This window comes from Emys orbicularis, chromosome 10 (assembly GCF_028017835.1).
Source record: "Emys orbicularis isolate rEmyOrb1 chromosome 10, rEmyOrb1.hap1, whole genome shotgun sequence".
NCBI lineage: Eukaryota > Metazoa > Chordata > Testudines > Emydidae > Emys > Emys orbicularis.
In genome coordinates, this window is record NC_088692.1 from 59,675,579 (window position 1) to 59,695,461 (window position 19,883).

The window sequence follows — 19,883 nt, forward strand, 5'->3', positions numbered from 1 at the left end:
AGGCTGATATCTGGCTCACATTGCATTTTCAAGACTATTCAGGGAATGGAGAAGACACAACTTCCTGATATATCTAACTAATTGTAAATCGTCATGCCTGGTCAAAACAACGTAATATCTTGATTTTTCAGAGGGGTTGAAATTGTAAGTTGATGGGAAGCTAGAGGTACTAAGTCCCTTTGAAAAACAAGGCAGAAGTGACTATCGATTGAGGGGGAGGGACAGCTCAGTGGTTTGAGCATTGGCCTGCTAAACCCAGGGTTATGAGTTCAATCCTTGAGGGGGCCATTTAGGGATCTGGGGCAAAAATCTGTCCAGGATGGTACTTGGTCCTGCTGTGAAGGCAGGGGACTGGACTCAACTCAATGACTTTTCAAGGTCCCTTCCAGTTCTATGAGATAGGTATACATCTCTACCCCGATATAACGCTGTCCTCGGGAGCCAAAAAATCTTACCGCGTTATATTGAACTTGCTTTGATCCGCCGGAGCACGCAGCCCCGCCCCCCCGGAGTGCTACTTTACCGCGTTATATCTGAATTCATGTTCTATCGGGTCGCGTTATATCGGGGTAGAGGTGTATCTCCATATTATAATAATAATAATATAATAAGGGAGAAGAGCACCCATATCATAATGGAGATTTGGCCATTCCTTATTCCTAAATAATCCCTTTACTTCGACTCCAAAAGTCTTGGAGCCATCTGTCCCGTGCATCAGTAAATGGGATTTATTTTGCTGCATGATTGACATAACTCCTGCAAGCCTTGGAGGTAAAAATGGGAGGCTGCTGTTTCAAGAAATAATGTGAGGGTTGGGCTCTAAAATGCAAGACTTTATTTTTTTTTATTTGTGATTGTTATGGTAGTGCCTAAGGACCAACCGAGAATGGAGCCCCATTTTGCTCTTTTCTCTATCTATTCCCCTCCTGTTTGTACATAGACACCTACACACCAGCTTAGTAGCTCAAATCCCCTGCCTGTATGTTGCTGTCTATATTCTAAATTATATTAGTTAAATCAGTCTATCAATAATAACTGCAAGTCACTCTTTATGTAAGGTCAAAAATTCACCTATCTTGACTGCTCTGACACTTTTCCAGCAAATATTAGCCAATTTAACCAAATATCAAAATATATCATAAGTCCTTCTCTCTAGTCAAATCTGGCAATATTACATCAGACCATTTTTTAATTTCAGTCTTTTGTTATATTCTTACAGTGCCATAATTCCTGGTAATCACTCCTTTTTTTTTATATACAGTTTTGATTCTTACACTAAAGTACTTTTATATTCAATAATGCTGAACAGTAATAATAAAATTATTTTTTCCTAGGTGTGCCTTGCAGTAGCACATTATTCCCAGCCAACAGATCTCCAGCTCCTCTTTGCATTTGAATATGTTGGGAAAAAATATCATAATCCAGGTAACCATGTAAATGTTTTTTTCTATTCTGTAATATGTGCATGTGTTCTAGTAAGGCTGGCTACTTTTAGCCAAAAGCAATGGCAAGAGTGTTTTGAAGTTTGCTCTGGAAGGTCACTTAAATTGGTTTACGCTGCACCTGAGTCCCCTAATTTCTGTGTCTAAATTAATCAGTGTGATGGTAATTCATTATCAAAAACAAAACAATCTTATCTTTATCCAAAACAAAACTATCTATACCAGCATGAGTACCATTATATCTCATTCCATCCTTAAATCCTTCTGGTGTGTCTATATTGATACCCTGGACACCTAGATAATCCCCATTCAGGCAGGTTTGTTTACCTGCCCTTCTCTTGGGAATAAGTGTCTCTTCTGGTGGTATTGCAGGAGGATTTTTGCAACTTGGGACTCCATACCTCCTTTCCTAGAGGCTTACTAGGTATAACCTCCCACTCAAATCTTCCACCACCCCTGCTGAGTTGGAGCACACCCTCTCTGCTCAAGGCCAGTCTCCAACTGAACCTTATCAGTTAGGTAAGCTTGGAAAAGATGCCTTTGGAACTTGATTTCTAGTGTAACACTGCAAGGTCACCGCTAGTGCTCCCCAGCCAATACACAGCTAAAATCTACAAATTCCATCATAGTAAGCCTGCAAATATGGAAAGTGCTGTAGATGTGATTCAGTAGGATTGACAATTTTATTTACTCTGCCATTTGCATTAGAAACAAATGATCTACCTACTACAGAAACTGAATGGATGTCATGAAATTACGGATCCAAATTTTCAAACATGCCTAAAAGAAGTGTTTGCTCATTTCTGTATATGCTGCATAAGCCCCGTGTGCGTGCACAAGGAGAGTTTCATACATTACAGGTGCAAGTTGCAGAAACTTGAAAATGGGCAGTTATATAAAAAGGGGCTTAATTAAGGTCCACATCCTTCCTCCAGCTGCATAGTGCCGTAGTTAGCAAACTTGCAGAGAAAACCCCAGCTGGGAACTGGAGAGGGGGAGGCAGGTAAACAAAATGCTGGGTCCACCACAACCTCCTTAGAGCCACCTTTACCCCCTCCAGGAAATATCCATATGCCACGTGGGAAAGGAAAAGGGCCAGTGGCAGAGCTACACAAAGTGGGTAAAATAAGCAGTGTGCTAATGTTGCCCCTGTAGAGTTACAGTGAACCAGTGACAGTGAAGCTAGTGGTCTTGCTGCATGGCAGTGGTTTGGAGTAGGGGGGCTGAAGAGCATTTCAGAGGGGGAAGTCCCACTGTACAGTGAGGCATTCTCTGTGGTGATCATGGCTGGGATTCCCTAGTCCTCTGGTCACTTTTCCAGTAATGCATTCTACCCACTCTGCACCCCTGCCTGTCCCGTAGAAAATGGAAGCTGCAGTGTTTGTCCATTATTTCTTCCCCTTCTCTGTGCTTTTTCACAGAAGAAGAACATATGGGTCATATTGCATTGTGTTTTCTTCTCAGTGCATTTTTACCACATGGATTAATAATATTAGTATTTCCCACTGTGAAAAGATAACACAAAAATCACACAGTTGAGCTTTTTTTCTCACCTGCCCTGAAACTACTGGAGTTTTAATCATGAAGTGGGGAGGGGAGAATTATTGCATGCATATATATTTCACTGTTCTGATTTCAAGTAAAAGTTGAAGTTCTCCCAATCCCCTCCTGATCCCTTTACTCCCCCCCCCCCTCAAAAAAAAATAATATTGTGAGCAAAGGGACAGATTCTTAAATGTATTGGGAGTTGGGCACCTAACCTGCTCAGGCACTTTTGAAAATCCCACTAACTGCCTATCTGCATCTCTAGGCACCTAATTTCCTTTGAAATCTGGTTCCAAATCTTTTGCAGGATTCTTAATGTTTTATGTTTTGTTTTTAATGTGTGGGTGAATATAGAGCTTTTTAAATATGGGACTAATAGAACTGGCGTGACATTTTGGTAAGCTTCCTTACAGGGTTTTGTCAGTGTGCATCAGTGCCCAGCCTGCAGCATCTCCTGCTGTTCCACTTCTGGGCCTACTGGACAGAGACTATCACTACTGGTACCAAGCTATGTGATGATTTTTGTGATATGCACAGATGATGATAGGACGAGGTTATCAAATTATTTTTAATTTATGACCTAGTCTCAAACTTTGACCAGATCTGCAGGAACTTGTCCATGTCCTATTTATTTTATAAAACATTTAGGAAATAAAAAGAAGAAGCATAAACAAATGATCTGGGCATCAGCATTATTTTTATGGCAGTGAGAGAAATTTAAAAGGACTGCTTTAGTATGAATTCTTGAACATAACTTTTTTCATGTTAAATTCTAATTTAAATTTCTTTAAGCCATCTGGAAACCAACAAAAAAGAAACCATCAAATTAGCTTTTGAGGTTCCATTTGTTCAGGGGTGTAATCTCAATTCCCCCTCCCCCAACCTATTTATTTTACATACAAGATACCATGGTGATTGCCATACTAGAAATTTGTGTATACATAGATAATCAGAGAATTGGTAGTGGATTAAAGCTTTGGCCTATTTAAATAACTGTATACTGGGTGTTAATTGAATAGCCTTTAGGAGCATTACTACTACTTCTATCTTGATTTTTGGCATAGGCTTCTTTTGGAAAGCATAAAAAGAGGGAGTGCTTCAGTACCACTGAAAAGATTAAATTGTTGGTGTATAAACAGCAGGCAAAGACTTACGGGGCAATGATATAGCCATAATCCTGCAGTCTGATCTGCTTGGACAGATCCTTATGCCCTTGCAGACTCCCATTATAGGCAAAAGAGGCTGCACATATGGATTAGATTATAAAACTGGGGCTAAATTTGTGTCATTTGTTTACAACTAAAATCAAATTAACTCAAAGTTTCAAGAAACAAAATGTAATTCCACTGAGCATGGTTGACCACCTTCTTGTCATATAAGGAGAGAGCAGCTGAGTTTAACTGAGTATCATACTATAACATTCTAGCCTGTAGAACCAAGGCTGTTCTACATAATACCCATCAGGATGAGTAATTTATTGTGATAGGTTAGTAAGACTTAAACAATGTTTACCCTAGTCTTTGTGTTAACACCAAAAAATAATCAACAGCCTCTTCCACATCTTTCCTGTCTGAAAGTAATAGCTTGCCTAGAAAGCAACCCCTGAAGAAAAACTGTTGAAACAGTGGAAAGGAAGACAAGGCCACCCTGACTTGGAAGGGTTAGGAATCAATAATAGCTAATCTGTGCTCAGAATCTTTACTTTTAGTGGCAGATGGTAACTGAGCTACAAGAATAACTAACTTCTAACTTTTAACATAGAATTCCCCTTTTTAAAAAAAGAGTAACGTATTATAGCTGTTAAATATTGTAGCATGGGTGTGGTTTTGACTTGTTTTAGAGGGAGACCCCATGAGTTAATGTGACACTTTTGTTTCCAATTTCCATTATTCCTTAACCTCTGTTTTGCAGAAACTGACACAGCACAGTTTTTCACTGCTTGGTCTGTTGAAACAGAAGGAAAGATACACTTGTCACTCTTGCATATTGCCAAACAGCACCACTACTTGTTAATCTTGCAAGTGGCAACATCCCTTTTAATAGAGAGACTCACCTACCTTTGTGTGGGAAGAGATAGCACTACAGCTATTTGCATGACAAAGAGCTGAAAGGGATGATTTTAAAAATCTTGCATTGATTATTTTCCCTTTCCTAGCAACAGTAAATGGAATAGACCCAGGAGGCGGGGGCAGCGGCAGCGGTCAACAGACTCCTTTATTTGAAACTTACTCTGATTGGGATAGAGAAATCAAAAGAACATGCGCATCAGGATGGAGAGTTTGTTCAGTCAATGAAGGTTACATGATATCTACTTGGTAAGTTTAAAGAAAAAATGAAAAAAACAAGCTAATTTGACTCTGGCATCACTCTGGTGCTCTAGTAGCTGTGGGAGAGATCAGATACTTTTAGAAAAAAAAACAGCTGTATTCTGATGAGAGATGAGTGTTTGTAAAGGTTCAGAATTTCCTATAAAGGTATCTAAGGCAGTCTCCTTGAAGATATGCCACCAGAGTTAAAGCAACTTTACTATCTTGTGGATCCCATAGCTAACTAATATACTCATATCAAATTAAGTGACAGGGAAAAAAAATCAAGGTTTGTTTTTACTGTATTCTTCATAGTTTTTATCCTTCTGGTACAAACGATTATTATTGGTTAAATTAACACAAATGTGCATGCCTGTAAAAGAAATATTAGCAAGATTTGAAGTTTTATAACAGGAAATGAGTAAAATAATGAGATCAGTTTGACCAGCACTGACTGTTGCTGCTAAAGTGCTTCTGTACACACTCATTTATCTCAGTGGCTCGTTTTTGGTCTCCATCCGGGGCTGGTGCACTACAGCACTAAGACTGGTAAACTACCAATGCAGCAAGTGGTACTGTGGATTTGACTTCCTGTTCGGGCCAGATTTTTTTTTTTGGCATGCTTTTAGATGTTTTGGTTGGAGGTGGGGAGAAGTATGTCCCTCTTTGCCCTTTCCCCCAACACATACACTGCTGCAGCTAAGGATGGAGTGCAAAGGTTGTATGTTTTATTTTTCCTCCTAGTATCCAAGCAGTTGCAGTGGTGGGACCTAAGAGTGAGTGGCCCATCCACGATAATACCAGAAGTGCTAGTATCATGAGTGACTCACTAGGCACATGTAGTCAGCATTGCTATCGCTATACTGTGATAAAATATAGCCCGTATAACTTGGATTGTCATTCTGTGGCACGGGTTATTATGCACTAACACTCCTTGTTATGTCTTCTAGATTGTATCCTTTTTATTTCCAGAAAAAGAGATAAAACATGTGAAAGAAAAATGACTTATCTGTGTTGTATTTTTCCCCCCAAGCCTTCCGGAATACTTTGTAGTCCCATCTTCCTTAGCAGATCAAGATCTAAAGCTCTATTCTTACTCTTTTATTGGAAGACGAATGCCCGTAAGTGTGAACTTTATTCTGTTGCTGATCACTGTTAATGTTCATGACAGTGATATGTGTATGAGTGAACATGTTTTGTGTATTGTATGTAGATACTCATGCTGTCAGGCAATACTAACAAATTATCTTTTTCTGTTAGCTTTGGTGCTGGAATCACTCTAATGGGAGTGCTCTTGTGAGAATGGCCAACATTAAAGATGTATTGCAACAAAGAAAAATAGATCAAAGGTAAACAATAACCTAGAATAATTTCTTAACCAGACATGTATAATATGAGGCAAATAGTGCCTGTATGGGATACTTAGCTATACTTCATACTTGCGATGAGGGAGCCCCAAATCAGAACATCCTATAGCCCACTCACATAAGAGTTGCAGATTCCAGTTCAAATCCCTTGTCCCTCTCAGGTGGAGGAGGCACTTGAACTGAAGGTCTCCCACATCCCACGTGTGTACCCCAACCATTGAGCTAAAAGTTGAGGGAGCTCCTCCTCCTGTCCCCCCCCCCCCCAACATTTTGAGTAAGCTCATCGATAGGCACCCAGTGTGGTAGGTGAGCTGTGAGCACCCTTGCCAGATCAGGCCACACAGAGTGGGTAGGTGGAGGAACGCCTGTATTTCCCTAGTTTTTGCATCGTTCTAGGCCTTAGATGTCCAGATACCAGGCATGGGGCTACAGTGCCACACTCAGAAGCAGAAACATAAGTGCTAAGATAGTTTTGACTGCAAAAATTTAGTGGCCGAGCGAGTGTAGTCAGCCGAGCAGGGTTTTTTGAATCCTAGTGGGACCTGATTCTGGGATTTAGGTGCCTAAAATCTTTCTGTGAATCTAGCCCTTAGTACCTTGCAGAAATTCACACCGGCTTGCAAGATGTGGGTTGGGTATTTGTTTGGGTATTTTTTTTTGGTCTGTGTTTTAATTTGTTGGAAGATTTTGTAGACCTTCTGTTGCAACTGTTAGTGTATTTTTATTAACCTTGATTATAAAATTGGTCTCAATATACATGGAAAAACAAAACCAGACATTTAAATAAAAAGCAGAGTTGGGCCTCTAGTCAGCGTCTCTATTGGCATACACTTTTATATGCTGCTTTTGTATCATAGCTATTTTCAGAGCTATTGAACACTGAAAATTGACTATAGATCATCAGTTATTTAGCTTTCATAATTGAGATACAATGTTCCTCAAACTTTACTTCACCTGTTGGGGTTTTGGTGGTCTAGTGATAGACTTAATACTTGAATCATAGCTTTTCATCTTCAACATTACCTAATGCTTATGTTATTTGCTTCAGTTTCCCTGACTGTAAAATTAGGGTTATAGGTTATGTAACTTTCTCAAGGCTATAGAGAAAGCTGGTGCCAGAACCAGGATTAAACTGAGGAGTTTAGACTTCCAGTCCTGTTCACAGATCACTAGGCCAGGTCTCGCCTTATATACACTGGAATATATTACAAGAAATACCACCTAGTTGCATACCACCTAAAGGCTTTGTTGCTTACCACTTCTGTACTGCTGTCTATGATAGCTGTTTCTTATAGATCTTTAACAATGTACTGTTTTCAAATTTATTTAGCTCATGTCTCAACAATAATGGGAACTGAATGTTTCTGAAATGTGTGTTAACAATTCTGCCTCCACATAGCATTCCATATGACCAAAAATGCATGATGTGTATTATAGCTGAATGCTAATCAGATGCTTGTACTCTTCCATTTTGCTGTTTGAGCAAATAGCTTTGCTATGTAAGATAGCTGCCTTTGTAACTACAAGGAAAACCTTTTAAAAAAAAAAAAAAAAAAAGAGGAAACTGGGCACCTATTTTTAAGTGCTTTCAGTTGCTTGCACTTCCCTGTATTCTAAAGAACTTAATTTGAAAAGCTTTCCTCCATGTCCAATAATACAGTTTTGGGGTTTTTTTGTTAGGATTTGTAATGCAATAACTCGAAGTCATCCACAGAGAAGTGATGTTCATAAATCAGATTTGGACAAGTGTCTGCCTAATATCCAGGAAATCCAGGCTGCATTTATCAAACTTAAACAGTTATGCGTTAATGGTAGGTCACAATATCATTATTCTTCTGGTGGTGGGGTTTCTGTTTGTTTGTTTTTGAGGCATTGGGGGATATGGTTTCAAGAAAGCAATGTGTCAAACTTTGTTAGGAAGCAACTAACTTACCTGGAATTGAAATTCTATATAAAGTGCGTTCATGTATGTATATTATAATATAGCTTCTGTAGATCTACGTTCTCTTACTCCTCTTTGAGACCTAAGGTATAATCGAGCATGAGGTAAGCACATAAAATAGTCTGTGTGCTTTTCTGAGGGATGGTGTACCAAGTGCCTTCAACTGCAGATTTAAAGGCTTGTGGAAAATTATGGGCAGCATAGCTAAGGGTAACAAAACTACCTTAAGTAAATGGCTATTTAAAAATGCACCCAGACATTCCTACTCTTCTTGCTGCAGAACCTTTTGAAGAAACGGAAGAAAAATGGTTATCCTCACTGGAAAATACTCGTTGGCTAGAGTATGTCAGGTACGTACAAATATTATGACAAGAAAGTAATCATTAATAATGTGTCCTTAATTTTTCACCAATGTAAATATGCAATAAAACAAATACAGATGGGATTTGTATATTGTAAAATGAATGAGATAAATATACAGGGATTCTCAAGGTTTACACACTTAAACATTCTGTGTCTGTGTTCACCTGAATCCTGAAAAGACGTAAGTCTTTTGCTTAACTTTAACTACTTCAGTGGGACTTGTATGCTAAAAACTAAGCACACACACAAATCTTTGCAGGATCAGGACAATAATGGGCACCAGGACAAATGTACAATTAAGAGGTATTTCTGTGGTACTACAGTCCTGTTGGAAACAGTTGAGATTTTTATATTACTTGAGTATATATTAGATTTGGGATGAGATTTTCAAAAGTGCATAAGTGATTTAGGAGCATAGATCCCAATGAAAGTCACTGGCATGTGTGCTCCTAAACCCCTTAAGTATTTTTGAAAATCCTGTCCTCATTTCTTAGAAAATGTGCAGTATCTGTAGTCTTAATTGTTAAATTAAACCACTTTTTCTTTTTGCCTAGATCATTCCTTAAGCATTCTGCTGAACTTGTATATATGCTGGACAGTAAGCATGTCTCAGTAGTTCTGCAAGGTAATATAATTGTGTAGCATGTTGTAATTGTCATGATTGGTAGGTTGGAATGTTAAAGCGTGGTTTGGTAAACTACATTTGTGATCTGTATACTTTACTGAAGTGTTGAAAGGCAATGATTTTAAAATATTTTCATTTAATAAAATTCCCTCCCTATAGTTGACTGTACCTGGATTGTAACAGAGCCAATAGTACCTGGTAATATTCCCCTTCCCCGCCTCCCTTTTTTTTTTTCTGATAATGCACATCTGATGTGATCAGATCAAAACTGTAGACCAATGAGTTTGTAGATCAGAATGTTTGTCAACTCTAGCTACATTATCTTGGCATGTGATGTTGTCTTGGTCATTCCCCAGATCATGTGCTACTTCTAAGAATTACTTCAGTGTCGGGCAGTGTTGATTCATTGACTCTGAAATTCCTTCTGGAGGTAGTAATGCCAGAAATGGTATTTAAAATAGTACTCCATACCAATTCAGACTACCTCTAGGTCAAAAAGAGAGTTTGGAAGCTCTCCATTAATTTGGATTCCCTCCATTTCAGCCCATCTCAAATGGTAGGCATCTGGTTTTTTGGACAAACACAGGTTATTCTTGAGTAAGGGTTATTCACATATCAGTACTGTATATAGTTGGGAATCTTAACTATAGTGTGAGGTTCACTGAGATAAAGTTTCTGACTATATTGAAACACAACAGTCTCGAGATAGTGAATTTTGAAATTCACTAGAAGGAGAACACTAATCCAAATTACCAATTTCTGCCCTCTGACCTCTTTAATTATATACACATATATTCAAATGCTCTTAATGTTTTCCACAGAGGACGAAGGACGGGACCTGAGCTGTTTCGTAGCCTCCCTCATTCAAGTAATGCTGGATCCCTATTTTCGGACAATTGTTGGATTTCAGAGCCTGATACAGAAGGAATGGGTCATGGCAGGATATCAGTTTCTAGATAGGTGTAACCACTTAAAAAGAGCTGACAAAGAGGTAATTATGTTGTTTTGATAGCTAGATCACTTGCATGCAGTGAAATGACTTGACCCCATAAGCTAATGTCCAAAATTTTAATGTGAATTTTTTCAATACTTTCTAAAGATAGGAAGCTAATGTATAAAAAAAGAATAATCATTAATCAGATGAATCTCCTTTTTATCCTCAACTGTTGTATAAGAATCATTAATACACTTGGTGAAATCAAATGTCACTGTTGATATTGATGTTATAATCATGTTAGACTTGAAAAGGCTTATTCTGTCTTATCCCATGTTTTACAATAATTAAACCATTGGGTCCCAAGACTTTGACCCAGCAAGGATCTCAGGAGCCTCTTTTCAACAGCACCTGTTCATTTCCTCACCCCCTTTTTTTACATACAAAGCCAGACCAGTATCTCTCTGCAGTTATCACAATACCCGTCTGATAAAGAAGCATGTGAAGCACGGTATATAGTCTGTTCTGCAATTTTCAAATTGCAATCTATGGCTCACTTGGTGGTGGTTCACGAATTGGTGGATGGCGACATGGTACCTGGCTTTGGTGGTTTTCAGACACTTCTACGGTATTCAGGCGCTACACTGCAACAAAGAGACTGGAGGCCTGTAAAATCAGCTGGAAACAAGGAGGAGCCAGCCTAACAGTGTGTCTTGGGGTGGCACTCAAGGAGAATAAAAAGAAAACCCCCTCAGGGATTGGAGCCACTAGCAGGAATAGAGCTGCCATGCACCAGCAGCAAAGAACATGTCTAGGAGCAAAGGAAATAATGCAGTTAGGCAAAAGAATAGGAAAAAAGACAACCCAGGCTCAGGAAAACATGTGGAAAATGGGGGAGAAGAGCAGATGAGATTGCGAGAGGTTGAAAAAACAAAGAGCAGAAAGAGACAGCACAGTTAACTTCTTTCCAGACACTCATTGCACTATAGACAGAAAACATTCATTACTTTCCCAATACTTTGTCATGCATAGGATTACTGTATTTGGAGCAAGGGTGTTTTGTAATTATGATCCACTGAGATGTTCTTTTGAGATGAATCTTGGTTCACGCTGCAAAAAAAAGTTAGGAAATATCTGAAAGGAAAAAGTTAAATAAAATATTGCTAAAGCTGAAAAAATGTATATAAACGCCTCTTGGAATTTCCTCTCCGCCTTAGCAGCTGCATCCAGTGGGTTTTTTCTTTCTGTAGTATATTTTGACCTCATTAAAGTTTTTTAATGGAAATTAACATTTTTTACGACTCATAGAATCAATGGTTTTAATGCCAGAAGGGGCCATTTATGATCATCTAGTTCACTTCCTGAATAGCACAGACCATACAATTTTACCAGGTGGTTCCTGCATTGAGCCTATAACCAAGGGAGAATAGCAAAAAATAGGTATTCAGTTAGATTTTAGATAGTTTAAGCTACTCCAGATATCATTAAGCTCATCTTAATTTATCTGCAACCCCACAACCCAGACAGTTATTACCAAGATTTGGAGTGGCTGCTCTGAGCAAATTCCAGTATTAATTTATGGCTTCAGAGCACATTTTAAATTTAAAAATAAACCAACCATCTTTTCTTCCTTCATAGTTCAGCAAAGATGGGTCATTTGTTTTGTAAGCTAAACTTCAACTGAAATGTTATGAAAATAGACACAATGATTCTAAATGTGGCTGGAAAGAGACCTCCCCTTTCCAAGTACTATAATTTACAGGTCACAGCCTTCCTGTGGTTTTGTTACAGAGAGGTTTTCTGATTGTACAAGTAACAATTTAAATCTGCGTTTGAATGAGAACACAGACTGAGAAAAATGTAGTCTTCAAAATATTTCCTCTTCTTCCCCCCCTTCCCCCTCCTCCCTCACAAAATTTGGTATTTAAGTCTGGAGATGATGTTGACACTATAATTCCTTTGTACCACTTACACTCGTTGGCAGCACATGAAATCAACCCGTTCTGTCACTTTATGTTACTATGGTTTCCTGAGTTATCCGATTCATAGAATCACATATTCTATCATCATGAGGGTGAAAATGCTAAACTTGGGTATTGGGTATTTGTATTATAGATTCTATGTGATTTCTGTTTAGCTACAAACTTCCCTTCCCTATGAGGAGCATACTAAATTTGTTGTTAGGTACCCTAATGAGGATGTTGGGGGTAACAAGTTGGTAAGGTTTTGGCAAAGGTTATGTTACTTCTAATTTCTGTCCATTTATTCTCAAGTCTCCCTTGTTCTTGATGTTTCTGGACTCGATTTGGCAACTGCTAGAACAATATCCATCAGCCTTTGAGTTTTCTGAAACATATTTGACCATATTGTATGATAGTACACGGATCTCATTGTTTGGCACCTTCCTTTTCAACTGTCCTCACCAGCGAGTAAAGCAGAGCACGGTGAGTATGAAGAAGTGTTACCCTTACCTTTAAAATAATTGATCTTAGGCCTGAGTCTTTTGCGGGGGGAAAAAACCACAATCTGAACTAAATGGCATTTATTCACTTTTGCAAAATGATGTCACATTTGCAACATGAGCTTTTAAGAGAAATATTGAGCAAAAATATTCAGAGCACGATGAGTGTTCATCAGATTGTCCCTGCAATGCTCTTTGCGTATACCGAAAATGGAAACGGTCTGTGGGGGGGGAACTCTACTTACCTTATTTCTAAAATAGCATTATTAACAAGTGCTTCATCATTTCCTTCATCTGTACTCCCATAAGAGTGCTGCATACTTGCAGTGGGATTAGTATGCAGCTTCCTTTCATCTACATGATTGACAGTGACTTGGATGGTATCTAAAGCTACAGACAAACTTTGAAATCTCTTGTGACATGGCCACATAATCATTTTAAAATACCCAATGACAGCTTTATAAAAAGAATGCTAAAAGTCTGAGTAATAGTGATCAAGTACTATTTATACAGAAAGAGAGAAAAGCAGTGCTTAAACCTAAAAAGGACCTCTGATAGATATCTAAAAAAATCCCAACCTTCAAAGGAAGCACACACAAAAATGGGTGACTTGTATACGCTGCATGCAGGGTAAAGAACAGTTTGTCACATGCATCTCCCAGGGTAGGACAAAAACCAGGAGACCTAAATGTTTCTCAGACCACTCTTCTACAATTTACTTTGCTTAAAAGAATCAATGACTTAGAACAGTGCAAGTAAATTCTAATATACACCAACACAAAAACAAAATTCTTTAACCTAGAATTAAGATTGTAAATATTTACCAGTGTTCTCTCAGTGCCCCCCTCCCCCATTGTTTTCTCAAACACAAGTTAGCATAGAAATAAAAGCTTAGAAGTTTCATTTTTAAAAAGCAAATAAACGTTAAAAATTATGGAAATGTGGTTATCATCAACTAAACATTAGCTGTGTCCGAGCATTGCCACCCACTTAACAAACAAACAACCAGGATTCGTTTGTCCTCCTGCAGTGGTCACCTTGGTTGCCCTATATACTTTGACATTTGGTCTACAGCCACCCACGCTGTAAGCCATGCCCCCTGCTCTCTGAGCTACATGCAATAATTAGATTTGTAAGTAATTAAATTAGTTTGTTTTTAATATGTCTGAATATTCCTTCTTGCAGGAATTCGCTATAAGCAAAAACATCCAGTTGGGTGATGAAAAAGGCCTAAAATTTCCTTCCGTTTGGGACTGGTCTCTTCAGTTTGCAACAAGAGATCGCATGCTTTTTCACAACCCCTGGTATATTGGAAAGAGTGCACCATGTGTACAAAATGGGTCTGTGAAAAGTTTTAAACGAACAAAGGTAACAGAATTACATTGAAATCAAACTTCTGCCAATGGACTTCTCCTTTTAGCAGCTTAGTTACAATGCCATTATTGCTTGATGTCCCAGCCTATAGATAAGGCATTAAAAATGAATTTCTCTAGAGGTACAGCTCTCGAGTGTTGGACCATATGGCTTCCAATGCATTCTCTGGTATGCTTGGGCTTACTGCTGACACAAGAGAGACTTACTGCATCACTGCAGCTATTGTGTGATATAAGGGTGCTTTGGATCAACACAGTTTTTTCCATATTATTTCATAGATCCTTAGAGTTTTTTCATAGACTACTGATTTGTTTCCATTGTTCAATATTGTAGAATTCAGTTAAAATTTATTTACAATTATTTTATTAGGTCATGAACAGTCAAATTATTTGCCATGAAAGCCACCCCAGTGATTAGACTCACAACTTTACTATGGCTGTGAAAGGATGCCTCACGTCTAGTCCCCCAGTGGAGAATTGTAGGCACACATGAACACTGCCAGCTGCAGCAGACTAAATCTGAGGAAAATTAACCATGTTTATTTCATATCTCTTTCTGCAGAAAAACTACAGCTCAACACTGAGAGGAATCCCCCCATCGTTAAAGAATGGGATCATCAACGAGCAAGAGTTTCTTCCAAGAAGAAATTCACTGATACTAAAACTGAAACCAGACTTTCTTCAGCAGATGGATAGCCAGACCAATAGCATGGAGCAGTATTTCAGAGAATGGTTCTCAAAGCCTGTCGACTTGCATGGTGTAATTCTACCCCGTCTGTCTGGAACTCACATAAAACTGTGGAAACTTTGCTACTTCCGCTGGGTTCCTGAGGCCCAAATTAATAATGGTGGCTTCATCACTGCCTTCCATAAAATCTCTGTGCTGACAGACCAAGTAGACATGCTAAACCAGAGTCTTCGGCAGTACAAAAGCAGCTCTTCTTTGCAAGCGAACTGTTCAGAACTGGATCAAAGCAGGATGTACTTCAGAGCAAATGGTTTAAATGACAATGCAGGGACCCCAGATTTTCTCTCCTCCTCATTCCCATTTTCTCCAATAGGGAACTTATGCAGACGGAGCATTCTGGGAACACCCTTAAGTAAATTTCTAAGTGGTGCCAAAATCTGGCTGTCCACTGAGACACTTGCAAATGAGGACTAAGATATTGTGATGCTTAAACATATGGGGGAAATCGCAGACCATTGTGTCTTCTCTTAAGTTAACACTGCTAACTGCGGCATCTGAAGCTGTAATAATTTTATTTACAAATATTACATAAGTTTTGCACAAATATTTAAAAGCAAAGCAAATCATGCTTCAAATCGCACAATTTTGTTTTCAGTAGTTGTCATGTAAACTTCTTGTCTGGTTTCTGATGATTTCTTCTGTGTTTTCTAGGTCTGGCTCATTATGTAAAATCAGCGATTTCACTCACTAATGCAAAGGTTGGGTGTGGTCACTAATCAGGTTTTCTTTTTGTTTGCAATGTCTGTTTTTCCAACTGTTGACTGAAGCTAATCTTTTATGTCAACACAGATTAGCAAATCAGATTGGTGAAAACAAACATCAAGGACATTTTGCATTAATGTAGCCATATTGACTGGCAGTTGTAGAAATCTGGGAACAAACTACTTTGTCACAGTACACGTGTAGTAAGGACACATTTATATGCTTCCATACTATCTTTCTGTGACTTGGTTTACTTAGTGTATGTTGCATTGGTGCAGTGTGTACTGGTTTTTGTTTTCAGTTACCCTTTAGAGAGACTATTCAAATTTTTGTTCAATGTCATGAGCTTGCATTTAGTTCACAGGAACTGACTTCAGGACAATATGCACTGTTAACCTTAAAATGTTCACTGTAGAGAATAATATTGTAGCCTTAGAAGTGCCTTTAATTGGAATAAAATATTAGTAAGATGTGTCTAACGCACCATGAAACATATTTGTTTTTCAATAGGTTAATGAACTGCCCACTAAAACATAATTTAATTCATAAAACAAACTCTGGAAATCACCAAAAAGCCAGTTAGCCTTCTGAACAGCAGAAACCTTAAATGACAATATGCAAATTAGCAGGGAAATTTTCTCTAGCCTAAAACAAGACTGATTTCCTGTCAGTCCCAGAAAATAAAGAACCTTATTCTACCACTCCTAAAACTACTTTGTTTCTTATGTGTCCATTTATAGGAGTGGAGGTTGTGCTGGGAAAGTCCTTTCCTCCCCCCCCCCCCTTGACACAACTGAACTAACTACAGATTAGTTAGGGATGTATTCTTTTGGCTTCCTCACACAATCTTTTTTTTTTTTTTTTTTGAAGTCTCCCCCCCCAAATTTAAAGATAAAGCAGATTGAAAAATGAGAAATCATTTTTTGCCAAACAGATTTTAAAAAAACCTTGTTTTGCAACAGGCAAGAGCTGGTTAGGAATTTTCCCATTTTTTTGGTTGACGAAACATTACTTGAAGCTGAGCAGAACACTTCAATCAATGTGCCACAATTATAGTAGCCAATTTTTTTTTTCCCCCAAGAAGGTCTGGTTTCTGCAAAGTCTTCCTCAAAATAGCTGAGATATACTAGAATAAGTAAAAATTACTCAGAAGTCTGTTGGAACAACAGGTTGGCTTTTCTGTTATCTTGGGCCTGATACTTGATATACAAGACCTCAACCTGTGTGCTAATTTTTGGTACCATATATTAAAATTAATAAACCAATTTGACAGTTTTTATGGTATGAGCAGTAAAATAGATTTCCTAAAACGGTTAATGCTCATAAGAGTCCATTTTAGAATTACCAAAGTTTGGTGAGTAAATTACTTTAAGTACTTGGAGGAAACTGTGTTAATATTTGGGCTGTTTAATCTTTAAAAAAAGAGTACAAGAACTACTTGTGTAAGGATTTCTAGTTTGTATTTTCAGTTCATACAATAATCTGTATTTTACATGATACAGATGTTCTTGTTGGTAAATACTATGCCTTTAAAAAAAACTGCCTAAATCTCCGTTTACCAACCAGAATAGGGTAGTTTTCAGAATTTGGGGGCTAAGCAACCACAAGTGGTGTGTTATGTTAGTTAGTGGTATCCAGGTTACTCTAAAAATCTGTTGTTTCATCCTTAGAGCCTGATTCTGAGTACTAATCACTCCTATGGATTTGTTTTAATGTATGGTTGAAAGGCTGTTCCTAATAATGTATAGTTCAGGACCTGCCCAACTGTGTAAACTAATACATTCATGTCCCACTGTAAAAAGCTGCCTTACTGACAATACCGACTGCTCTGAACTTACCTAATGGCCCTTATGTCTTGCAAGTAGCTCTGCGGACTGAGTACATATCTACAGCTACCTTCCCTACACACAAGCTCACATCTCTTTAAAGTCTTGTTGGCAATTTTAAAATTAGGTACTATTAATACCATTAGTGTTTTGTAAGAGTAGAAAAACTATAAACAAACAAGCTTATTTTTATATCGTTTGTTTTCTAACCACATGCACTGCTTTGGTTGATAGTAGGCTGTTGTATCGAGATTATTTTGCTAGATTGTAACAATATTAAGAACATACCTAGTGAGATATGAAATGCTGGTTGATGTGGTCAAAGAACAACTCTAATGCCTTTAGCTACTGCTGATGTCAGAAGTCATGGTAGTGCAATGTCTTTCAGTGAATTGCTGCCATGTACCAAAGAAATGCCTACAAATTTAGAAACCTACTGAAGTAAGTGTGTGTAGTTTTTTTAAACATGCAGGTAAAATACCACTCTAATATTAAACCACCTTTGTGCTTTTAATGATGTGCGTTGTAGGATCAAAGGTTTTGGCTGTTAATCTCAGATGGAAAGATATATTAAAACCAAAAAATTTCTAATCTTTTTATTTAAGGAAAGGATAAAATGTCAATCGACATCCAACAAGAGACTGAACAACTGGTTTCCTAAATCCCTTTGGGCAATAGATTGCTAATGGTGTTGCTGCAGCAGGTTACAGAGTTGACCATTTTAATTGAAACTAAAACCTTTGTGCCTAATGCTGATGACTTACTGAATAAAGTAGAATTGCCAGGAGGAATACAAAACCCTGGCACTGAAGTTGTGAATGTGAAGTAAATTAGACTTAATAAAAGATCATACCTTTCCACTGTCATTCTGTTTATTTTACTGATTTAATAAAAATGGTGCAGGAGTAGGAGTCTGCAGAAAGATACAAAGCAGTATTTGTTCTATGGAGCCCATCTTACTTTTTTTTTTCTTTCTTGATTTGAGAATGTTGTGTCATTATTTGTGTGACCTTTTCAAGCTCAAATAACCTACTTTGGTTAGACATAGAGACAGGGTGTGAAGTAACTTTGTTTTGTTGCCATCCTTATTGAGGAGTTAGAAAGATCTTTCTTGTTACCGTTTTGCCCTAGACGAAGGAAGTAATCTCTGGAGTTGTGGATTCCCTATGCTTACTACAGAAAATACCCACCGTATGTACTGATGTAATATGTAGCCATCTAACTAGCTGCAAATTTGATTCAATATTGGGTATGCAGGTACCGTAGCATTTGTCCCTTTAAGGGAATAATCATTTCAAGTCATGCTAATATATAGCATAAGTAGCAATACTATCCTCAAAAGCATCAATCATACAATGAACAACATCAATCATTACATCTCCATTTTCTTACTCCTGTACTCCGCCCCCCCCTATAAACTGTCACTGTTAATACAGAAAGACATTTTAAAATCTTCTCTTAAAAGCTTAATTTTATTGTATGTCTAGTCTGAGCCTCCACTTAACCTAGTTGGAAATTCTCCAGTAGTATTATCACCTTAATTCTTAGTAAACTGAACATTTGCAATCCCTTGTCCCTCTACCCATTAGCTAGTAACTCGCCAATGTTCCATGCATGGAAGTAGGACGGCTGGTGTTGGTCTCATGGGCAAGTATACTTAATGGCATTTAAGATCAGAATTTGCTCAGCCAATTAAACCATTTTGAGCACCAAAGTGAGACCATACAGTCAATTTGATGGCACATCTGTCTGTAAACTAGTGAACAGTGCATCTACTCACTTCCAAAATATCAGGGATTTTTCTAGATCTCAGAAGAAACAGGAGCATACAGTGAGCCCCTATCACCTGGTGAGCAGACGCATCAGCTTTAAGCAAGTCTGTAATTGTCTATAAATCAAAACTGGTGATGCTTGAGGGTAGTAATGGCTCCCATTAACCAAACTCAGCTCTTCTCATTGTCCCACTAGCCTTAAAATTTTAATATGCTGAAGGATTTCTCTCACATGGTACACCATCCAGTGGTGTGTAATTACTAGCTAGCTTTGATTTAGTAAACTAAAAATATCAGTATAGCCATGGGGGTATAAGGTGGCTGCCTGAGTAATGCAGGCATGACCGTAAGCTAGTTTGCTCATGCACATCTGCCCAAGATTGCAGATGTACCTTGAGCCAGAAAGAAATAAGGAAAAAAAAAAGAGGGGGGGGGGGAGCACAGATTAGATTGCAGGGAGGTGAGGAAGGGAAGGAT

At 38.2% G+C, this 19,883-nt stretch overlaps 1 protein-coding gene across 1 annotated transcript in view; it reads left to right on the forward strand.

The window, feature by feature from the left end:
• MTMR10 (myotubularin related protein 10) overlaps window positions 1-15,520 on the forward strand; it is a 73,919-nt gene extending 58,399 nt beyond the window's left edge. The window contains exons 5-17 of the mRNA XM_065412336.1: window positions 1,335-1,439; window positions 2,411-2,445; window positions 2,682-2,689; window positions 5,167-5,302; window positions 6,327-6,414; window positions 6,554-6,642; window positions 8,341-8,471; window positions 8,883-8,952; window positions 9,520-9,590; window positions 10,412-10,581; window positions 12,798-12,968; window positions 14,171-14,353; window positions 14,921-15,520. Of these exons, the coding sequence (XP_065268408.1) occupies window positions 1,335-1,439; window positions 2,411-2,445; window positions 2,682-2,689; window positions 5,167-5,302; window positions 6,327-6,414; window positions 6,554-6,642; window positions 8,341-8,471; window positions 8,883-8,952; window positions 9,520-9,590; window positions 10,412-10,581; window positions 12,798-12,968; window positions 14,171-14,353; window positions 14,921-15,520 (1,857 nt within the window). The remainder of the gene's footprint in view (window positions 1-1,334; window positions 1,440-2,410; window positions 2,446-2,681; window positions 2,690-5,166; window positions 5,303-6,326; window positions 6,415-6,553; window positions 6,643-8,340; window positions 8,472-8,882; window positions 8,953-9,519; window positions 9,591-10,411; window positions 10,582-12,797; window positions 12,969-14,170; window positions 14,354-14,920) is intronic.
• The last annotated feature ends 4,363 nt before the right edge of the window (window positions 15,521-19,883 follow it).